At 38.2% G+C, this 10,028-nt stretch overlaps 1 protein-coding gene across 4 annotated transcripts in view; it reads left to right on the top strand.

The window, feature by feature from the left end:
- Kitlg (KIT ligand) overlaps window positions 1–10,028 on the top strand; it is an 86,365-nt gene that overhangs the window by 59,465 nt on the left and 16,872 nt on the right. For 2 of the 4 annotated variants that reach the window (XM_021173850.1, XM_021173849.1), the window contains exons 4-6: window positions 3,544–3,714; window positions 6,845–7,001; window positions 7,731–7,814. In XM_021173850.1, coding sequence (XP_021029509.1) covers window positions 3,544–3,714; window positions 6,845–7,001; window positions 7,731–7,814 — 412 coding nt within the window. The remainder of the gene's footprint in view (window positions 1–3,543; window positions 3,715–6,844; window positions 7,002–7,730; window positions 7,815–10,028) is intronic. The other 2 variants (XM_021173851.1, XM_029482683.1) reach the window with 1 other exon arrangement.

Genomic DNA, 10,028 nt, shown 5'->3' on the forward strand with positions numbered 1-10,028 from the left:
AGGAAGGAAGGAAGGAAGGAAGGAAGGAAGGAAGGAAGGAAGGAAGGAAGGAAGGAAGGAAGGAAGGAAACTTCTTGAGGTTCTAGTCAAGACTGGTTCCCCCTGCCCCCTCTCCTAGGCAGGAAGGTCAAAAGAGGCCAACACTAAATATGATCTGTTTACTTTGGTTCTCTTTTGAATAGATCCAAGAGCCACAAAAAGCTGCTGCATAGCTGAATACACAAATTAATGAATGCACAGGACCAAGTGAAAGATACAGCCTTTTCAAAAGAACTGTGGTACAAACGATAATGACTTGAATAAAATAAAATAGCACGGGCTTAGAAATATGTGAGCTGTTAGCAGGATACCCAAGAATTTATAGTAAGCCTGGTGGTATACGATGGTGTGTTTCTCTAATCGCAATACTTGGGAGACTTTGGCAGGAGGATCACAAGGTGGCAGCTTATCTGGACTTCATGGCAAGATCCTGTTTGTGTACCAGGGTGGGGAATGGGGATAATAAGACAAGAATGGATGGATTTATATCAAAAATTTAATATTATTAAGACAAGTTGTCCCTATGTTTCAAAAAATAAACCTTGGGAAATCCTATAGACTTGACTGCGAAAATTACATTTCCTTCAGAAATCTGAAAGCTGCCTGTTGTCTCTGACATCTTGCGTTACTCTAAACTTTCTTAATCCTTCACCTCTGTGAAAATGAGTGAGGTTATACGTTAATAGAAGATGTAATGTCAGTAATAAAGCTGAACAGAAGGGATAGTAACTATTATAGAACTGCCCAGGTTAAAAATAAGGAACAAGGGAGCACAGGCCTGTACTGTAACTAGGGGTCTTTTGGGGGCACAGAACAAGAGAAGAGAGAAAGAACATTTTCTATTTAAAAGGAACAACCACAAGATAAAAGGAGTGCCTCAATTAAAAGTTCAGAAATTTGATTGTGTCGGGAGGTCCGAGCAGATCGGCAAGAGTATTGGTCACATGATTTTAAGATCATAATACATGGAATCTATTATCCTTGTAAAATTGTATAGCCATGGCTGATTGTACATCTTGGTGGAGGCTACTGTATTGTTTGATTGCTACACAAATGGTATCATGGTATGTGCTGCCACCATCCTATCGCGTGCTCAGATGGCCGCCATCTAAAAGAAATTATCATTGCCCAATAGGAGAGAAACTCACAGAGTGAGTCACCATGAAAGGGCTTTGCAAGGGACTTACTGGCTTGATAATAATCTAAGTAGGAACTTGCCTGGGCTTCTCATAAATGGGGTTTGAGCAAAACAAAGAACGTGTTCTAGACGTACCTGAGAAACACTAAGGCTCTCAGAGCTGAGTTAAGGTGAGTTAGTGACCACACGGTCTCCCTTGTCACCTTTTGCTTGTTCTTCTTTTCTTTCCCATTACCGTTTATGATGCTAGGAATTGAACCCTGGGCCTTGTGCGTGCTAGGCAACTTGCCTTGTCATTGAGCTACATTCTCTGCTGCCCTTGTATGTTTGCTTATTTCTTTCCTGAAACCAGAGGCAACATTCTAAAATGTTTAATGCTTGCCTGTAGGAATTGGAACATACCAGTCTCTGTATAAACCAATTTCATTTTTTTCTATATTATGTTAGTTAAAACTGTTCTGTGAAATAAGTATAAAATAGCTCTATAATTTATAATAACTTAACAAATTCCTTGTTTCCAACTGCTGGTTAATAGAGAAATTAGATTTATTAGTTGGACTGATTTTATGTGACATTAATTACCGTGAGTACTCTGATAATAAAGAATACAAGTTTTGAAGAACAACTGGGCCAAAAATGTCAACGCAGACAGAGAATTCCATCTTTCTGATTAGTAGATCTCTACTGCAAAGTAGTTCATTAAGCAAAACTCCTTGTCTACTATGGTATTTTTAATGTTGTGATGAAATTTCTAGAGAACCAGGCACGGCGTTTACAACTACAGCTTCTGGGACTTGAAGTTAGAGGATTCGGTGTGTAAAGCCAGTCTAGGCTGCTTAGCGAGTTCAAGACCATCCTGAGCTACAGGATGGAGCATTGTCTCAACAAGTCAGGGGCTGAGCATCTTTCTCAGTGTTAGAGGACTTGCCTGGCAGGAGCAAAGCCCTAAGATTGATCCCTGGTACTTGTAGGGTGAGTGTCCTGATAGAATGTGCTTTGTCTCATATCCTACATAATGGCCTTGATTTCATCTTTTGGCACACAAAGTGCCAAATAGTTACTCTTTTGTGTTTTGCTAAGGGTGATGATGTGGAATGCAGAGTATTTTTGTAATTCATTTTTTTTAGAGCTTTGAAAGTTTTTATGTGGATGAGCGTTTGCTTGCATGTATGTTCAGTATGCATTTGCCAGGCATCCTCAGAGGCCAGAAGAGATCACTGGGCTCCCTGGAACTGGAGTTAGAGGTGTTTGTGAGCTGTCCTGAGGATGCTGGGAAGGAAACCTAAGTCCTCTGCAAAAGCAACTAGTGTTCTTTAACCACTGATTCTTATCTCTAGCACCTATTTAATTCATTTTTCCATTCCTTCGTATGTCCTTTTAGCACACAGTTTCTGAGCAACCCCAGCATGTTCTGGAATGCTCTATAGAGGAACCACGAAGAATAAGACTGTTTAAAAATGTTGAGCTCACGAAACCTATGTTCCACTTGTCCACACAATCTCCTTCATGTTCGTGTTCTACATGTGCTATGTGTGATTCAGAGTTTATGTTGTTTGTCTGGGGTCTGTCGGCTAGACCTGAGTGCAGTTAGGCTTGATGTTAGCTTTCAGTATCGATCTGAGTGGGCAGAACGAGTTACAGGAGAGGGCCCCTGTGCTTGGATAACTGTTCTGCTATCACAACCTTGAAATTTGCAATAGTTTTTGAGCAAATTGTCAAATGGTAATTTTGAACAAGAAATACTCTTTCCTTTTGCACTCACTCCCACAAATAACACAGCTGGTACTGCCACTCAACTTCGTCTATTCGGGTCTCAAATCACATCCCTACCCACGTGAATTTATCTATTGAGAAGCCTTGAAATCTATCAAGACTTTAAGGTTAATTGGTTTTAAACTAGGAGTTCCTTCAGCGCTAAGACTCCCTTTCCTAGTAGTTTTCTTTGGTAATCCTGTCTGTATTTGAAAGTGTAAGTGACTAAGCCATAAGTAATCTTCCACGGAATTAAAGTCCATTAGTACGTGAACTTTGTGTGTGTGTGTGTGTGTGTGTGTGTATGTGTGTGTTTGGGGTGGGGGAGTGTTGGCCAAGGAAGAGAAGGTAAGGTATACAAAGCTGGTTTAATTTTGGTTTAATGTCCTTCCGTGGAAGAACAAAAATCATGACCATTTCCTCTGATCTCTATGCATTTGTTTATTTTGAACTGTTAAATCTGTCTTGAGCAAGATATGAATTGACCCCTCCTGTGTTCTGAGGAAATTCTTTGTCCTGCAGTCAGTGAGTAAAGTGATGAGAGACTTGAAAAGCCCTCTGAATCTGCCATACTTATAATAGATACTTTTTTCTTCTCTTTGAATTTCTTCCAGCCTAGTCATTGTTGGCTACGAGATATGGTAATACAATTATCACTCAGCTTGACTACTCTTCTGGACAAGTTCTCAAATATTTCTGAAGGCTTGAGTAATTACTCCATCATAGACAAACTTGGGAAAATAGTGGATGACCTCGTGGAATGCATGGAAGAAAACGCACCGAAGGTAACTTGGTATTCATCGGAATTGTTCTTTTCTTACGCTTCTCTAAGACCTTTCCTAAGCAATGGTATTGGGAAGATGAGAGCCTCCTTATTTTGTGTTAAAGTCCTATAAACTATAAACTATAAAGTCCTTTTAAACTATAAACTTTTAATTTAAGGATAGTTTAAAACGAGTCTATTGTAGCTTTCCTGCAATACTGAAGTGGATATTAAGACCTAAATATTAATACCTAAGGTGAAAATATAGTATCTTTACACTGTAATCTTAAAAACAATTTGGCTTGTGCCTTAAATTTTGTTTCATACCTCAGTGAAGTTCATACTATCTTCCTAGTAAGTTATAAGTGTATTCAAGAAGACCAATAGAGTCAACTCACCTGAACCCTTGGCAGGTCCCAGAGACTGAACTACCAGCCAAAGAGTATACATGGATTGGACCTAGGCCCCCTGCACATATTAGTACATGTATAGCTTGATTTTCATGTGGTTCCCTGAACAACTTAAGCAGGGACTGTTCCTGATTCTGTTGCCTGCCTGTGGATCCTGTTTCCCCTAAGTGGGCTGCCTTGTCTGGCCTCAGTGGAAGAGGATGTGCCTAGTCCTGCAGTAATTTGGTGTGCCAGGGTAGGTTGTTAGCCCAGGGGAGGGAGTTACCCTCACAGGAGAAGGGGAGAGAAGGTGGGGAAGGAACTGTGAGAAGTGGGTACTGGGAGGAGGGGGGTCTATACATCAAGATGTAAAGAGAATAAATTAATAAAATGTTGTAAGTGTATTGAAAACAAATGTCTCTCTTGGAGAACTTACTCATACTACTTGCCCCATATCAATAATACTTCAACTAATGTGCATTTTTGTTCCTGGGGTCATTGGGTCTGCACATGACCCTAGTTTGGTGTCTGAGCCTATGGAATAGCCGTATATCCCAGAAGTTAAGGAATGAACAGTAAGAGGTTCAAAGTCTAAGTCTGTCCTTATTCAGCCTTACATACCTTACAGTACTTTAAGCCATTTAGGGAACAGCGGCATGATACCTTCCCAAAGGATCCACAATAGAATATCTTTAATGCCAGACCAGGCAAAAATAAGTGTAGGCACATCTTGATGCTGTTATTTGTGGTACTGTCTCTGTAATAGACTAGACCTTGGAGTAGCTAATTGAGAAGATTTCAACCCCTTTGTGGGGTTCAAATGGCCCTTTCACAGGGGTCCCATATAAATAATCCTGCATATCAGATATTTACATTATAATTCATAACAGTATCAAAATACAGTTATGAAGTACCAATGAAAATAATTTATGGTTGAGGGTCACCACATCATGAAGAATTGTATTAAAAGGTCACAGAGTTAGGAAGGTTGAAAACCACTGGTCTAATTGGATACAGGACTCAGCCAGCTTAGTGCTGTCTCTTCTCACAGTCCTTGTCTTATTAATAGTCTCTTCATGACCCCTGATCATTTCTGTTGTTTCAGTTTCTGATGTCTGAAGTTAGAATAGACCTTGAACTCCACAATGTGTGTTAGCATTGCCTGATCTATATACACCATGCTACTATTGCAGACAGAATGCCATTGCATTTATAGCATGTAGGAATCTTAAAAGAACAGGTACAAGAGAAGGATATCACAAAGGGAATAATATATGTATTGGGGATTTAAAGATGAGTTGTGTTTAATAAATGGCAGTGTGGGTTAAAGCATGACAAATAATAAAGGATGTGTGTTTGCTAGCCATGGCATTTTTACCAGATCACTAGAAATTATAGATGTGTACTATGAATAATATATATTATTTGTTTATGTTACAACCCTAACATAGAACTATTGTTTGAATGTTTAAATTTTGTATAAGTTAATCATACTATTCTTATTTTTATGTTGTATTTCTGTCATGTTGCATTGTTTATAAGATATGCTCATCTATATATATATATATATATATATATATATATACATGAACTTATATATATATATAAGTTAATTTTTGCTGTTTATAAAATATTTCATTATTATTGAGAATATCACTATTTATCAAGACACATATCCATTGATTGATGGAAGTGTTACAAATAATTCTGGTAAAAATTTCTCAGTCTTATGACAGAATGAGCAGGAGAGTTTCACTAAGGTCTTTTCCTGTGAGTAGAAATTCTAGACCAATGTATAAGGGTTTCCCATGGGGCTGGAGAAATATCTTGGCAGTTAAGAGCATTTACTGTTCAGGCAAAGACCCAAGTTTAGTTTTTAGAACTCATGATGAGCAACTCACAACCATTTGTAATTCCAGCTCCAGAGGACATGATACCCTCTTTTGGACTCCATCAGCATCTGCTCTCAAATATGTACATACCACCTCCGCCACCTCCACACATGCATACACATAATTAAAAAAATTTAAAAATTGAAGAAGTTTGCATCAATCCTTATTCTTCTCTGTATTTAGTATGCCCAGTTGTAAATTCCTGGAATATGTGTTATAGAGGAATGCCTCTTAAAAGGTAATAATACTCAAGCCAGGCAGTGGTGGCGCACACCTTTAATTCCAGCACTTAGGAGGCAGAGGTAAGTGGATTTCTGAGTTCAAGGCCAGCATGGTCTACAGAGTGAGTTCCAGGACAACCAGGGCCCATACAGAGAAATCCTATCTTGAAAAATCAAACAAACAACCCCTCCAAAACAAAACAAAAAACCAAAAAACAACAAACAAACAAACAAACAACCTCAACCAACCAACCAAACAAAAGCTAATATTCATATTGCAATAAGCCGTTTTAAAATTCTTAATTTGGGGAGGAGGGTCATTTCATTGTCCTATTGTCAAGACCTTGTCCTGTCCCATTGTCCATTGTTCCTTCTGCTTTGTTTATTGTCCCCTCGTAAGTTCGGTCATGAGTTGAGTCTGAAATTGACCTGATACCATCACCATCGTTATTCTCTGTGGCCATTTTGAGTTGAGTCTAGTGGAGTAGCTGTTCAAAAACTGTTGGCTTGCAGAGTTCAAATACCTGAATCCTTGAGGACCCAATCAATAGTCCATTATCTCAACATCAGTCAAGTCTATGAGTTATTTGAAAACTAGGATCTTTCTCATTTGTTTGTTTGCTTATTTGCTTATTTATTTATTTGTCTAGAATGTAAAAGAATCTCCGAAGAGGCCAGAAACTAGATCCTTTACTCCTGAAGAATTCTTTAGTATTTTCAATAGATCCATTGATGCCTTTAAGGACTTTATGGTGGCATCTGACACTAGTGACTGTGTGCTCTCTTCAACATTAGGTCCCGAGAAAGGTAAGGCATTCAAGCATTTCCTGTTTCAATGTTCATAGTAAGCTTGGACTTTTGTAGGCTTCCACTGCTGAATGAACTGAATGTGTTGCTAGAGAAAGAACTTGTGTGTTTTTCTGATAAAAAATTAAAAAAAAGCAAATATCAATGACTGCCAATGATGTTCATCGAGCCTGAGAGATACATCCGTTTCTAAGACAGCAAGAGTCAATATTTCTGAATTGAAGAATTGTGTGAGTTAACAATACACGATGGTGGCTCACAGGTTTTCTCATTCTGATATTTGCTAGGAGAATAGAATGATGTCATTCTTCATCCCCAGCATCCCTAATGTTCATGTCTCATACCTTTTCCTTAAGGGTCTATCTCTGAGACTTGAGTTCTGAGCCTCACCAGTTCATTCTGAATCCCAACTCTCCCTGAGCTGGATCCCTATGATGGAACTAACTTCATTGCTTTCTTTTAAACACATGATGGGTTACCACCAGCTCTTCACTATTCACGTTTCTAAGCATGGTATGGTATGCAATGAGCCATCACTCCAAGATGACTATGGCACATCTCTTGACAAACCTGAGCAGCTGAACTGAGTATGAAATAAATAGGAACTGCATAACCTAGACTTGGGAGGCAGACCCAGCACATACAGTGATATTGCACTTCGCCTTTGGGGGACTCTGTGATTCATATAAATCACCATGTAACACTGACACATTATTGCTTTCTATTTAGATTCCAGAGTCAGTGTCACAAAACCATTTATGTTACCCCCTGTTGCAGCCAGCTCCCTTAGGAATGACAGCAGTAGCAGTAATAGTAAGTACACGTATCTGATTTAATGCATGCATGGCTCCAAGTATCCCCTATAGGAGTGTTGCATGGACTTAAACCAAGTTTATAAATGATTGCTAATAATACTGTTCTGTCACTGTTATTCCTTGTATGGTCTTCCTGACAATTAAATATCTGGTTTGGAGAATCTGATCTCCCTGGAGGTTATGAAGACCATGAAGGAATTAGGCCAATAAACTTTCTGCTAAGGTTATTTTAAATAAGGTATGAAATTAATTGAAAAAAAAATACGACAGAGGCCTTCTTTTGAATCATGGTAGGCTTAAAATAAACTCTGTGGAGAATGTCCCTGATCACAATGGACTTTTAAAATTTCAAGTGCATGTGCTAACTCTCTATACTTTCAAAGATATTTTCAGTTTTGCGTCTCCATATTTACTACTGCATGTTTGGAAATTTGCTGGCGCTGTTATATTACTTACAAATGCGTGTTGGAGAGGAATGGACTTCTTTCCCTGAAATTTCTGTCCCCTTTGCCCTAGAACCCATGTTCCTGGAAGACTGACTTATTTGCAAGTCTGTGCAATGATCAATATAATGATTCTTGGCTATACTGTGTATATTCTGGTCTCTGTTTTCACAGATTCATCATAGCTTATTCAATCTTTAAAAGAAAAATCTCGGAAGTACATGCTTGAGAATGTTTTTCTACCAAAGCTTGACCTGGACCTAAAATAAAGCTATATATAGTCTTTTTATCCCTCTTTTTAAAAAACCTATATATTTCACAGTGTAGATATTTAATACATCCAATGGAAGGATGCTGCCAGATCTCTCTGGCTAGCAGTCTACCATGTCCAATGTTTTCAGGATGATCTTCCAAAACAGAAAATTATGAATTGCACTCATATAACATATCAGATCTGACACATTCCACAAAGGGACTGGACCTGGTATGCATGTGTCATCTTTTCTTTTGTCTACTTATCTTTTCAAAGGACCATTTTTAGCATCTTAGATGCTCCATTCTTGTTTCCTAGATATTAACGTTTACCATTTTCATCCTCCATATTTTGCTTTTAACTCACTTAACCTGTCCCAGATTCTTAAGTTGGAAAAATGACTTTGTTGATGTTATGCTAATTTCTTTCCTTAAAGGGTGAAAAAAATGCCCTTGCACCACTGTTAACTGAGTCACACTCATTTTTGAATATTGTTTTTCTATTGTTTTTCAAAACTATGCATATGTGCATTGTTTTGTTCTTTCTTGTTTTTTTTTGTTTGTTTTTGTTTTTGTTTTTCTTAAACAAATTCTTAATTTGTAACCAGTCTGGCCTCAAATTTGCAATCAGCCTGCCTCAGCCTCTGAAGTGCTGGGGTTACAGGCCTGTGGTGCCACGCCCAGCTGTCTTGGGTATTTTAGCCCTTCCTATTTCATGTCATTATGGCTGATCTTGGATCTGTCAGTTTTTCCACTTTCTGGTTCCAGTTTTTATCCTGTTTCTTCATCCAAGCCCTGTTCTTCTCAGAGATCCATATCCTCTCTATTTGAGCTTCAATATCTCCTTGTGTTATTTATAGTAATTTTTGGAACTAAATTGTACATTTTCACTTATAACGTTTTTCTTAGAGTTAATATTAGTGCATTGGTTAGTACCCTTCAAGAAAGATTTGGGTCGTCCCTAAACCAATTTATTGTGTTTATAAATGTCATACTCTTAAGCCATAAACTCCCATATTTAGCTTTCAAATAGTTGTTTGAAGCAACTATATATCCTTTCAAGTAGAAAAATATATGTTACATTTTATGTTATTTTTGTACCTTCCATTCTGTCCTCAGTCCACCCTTCTAACCTGGCGTTAACTCTTTTCAGGAAATAGAACACCTTTAGCATTTCCTGTAATACAGATCTATTGGCAACAAATCTTTTCTTTTCTTTGAGAAATGTCTGTACTATTTGCTGCACAGAGAGGGACTTTTTACTACACAGCAAATTCTGGGTTAATAAAATTTCCTTTTATTCCTTTAAAGACACTATGGCATTTTCTTCCACAGATACTGTATCTGAAATGCAAAAATCACCATTGTATTGCTTTTCTTCCTGTACTCTATACTGGATATATTTTACTTTATGCTGTTTTTCCTCTTCCTCTTCCTCTTCCTCTTCCTCCTCCTCCTCCTCCTCCTCCTCCTCCCCTCCCCCTCCCCCTCCCCCTCCTCCTTTTCCTTCTCCTTCT

Source organism: Mus caroli, chromosome 10 (genome assembly GCF_900094665.2).
Source record: "Mus caroli chromosome 10, CAROLI_EIJ_v1.1, whole genome shotgun sequence".
Classification (NCBI taxonomy): domain Eukaryota; kingdom Metazoa; phylum Chordata; class Mammalia; order Rodentia; family Muridae; genus Mus; species Mus caroli.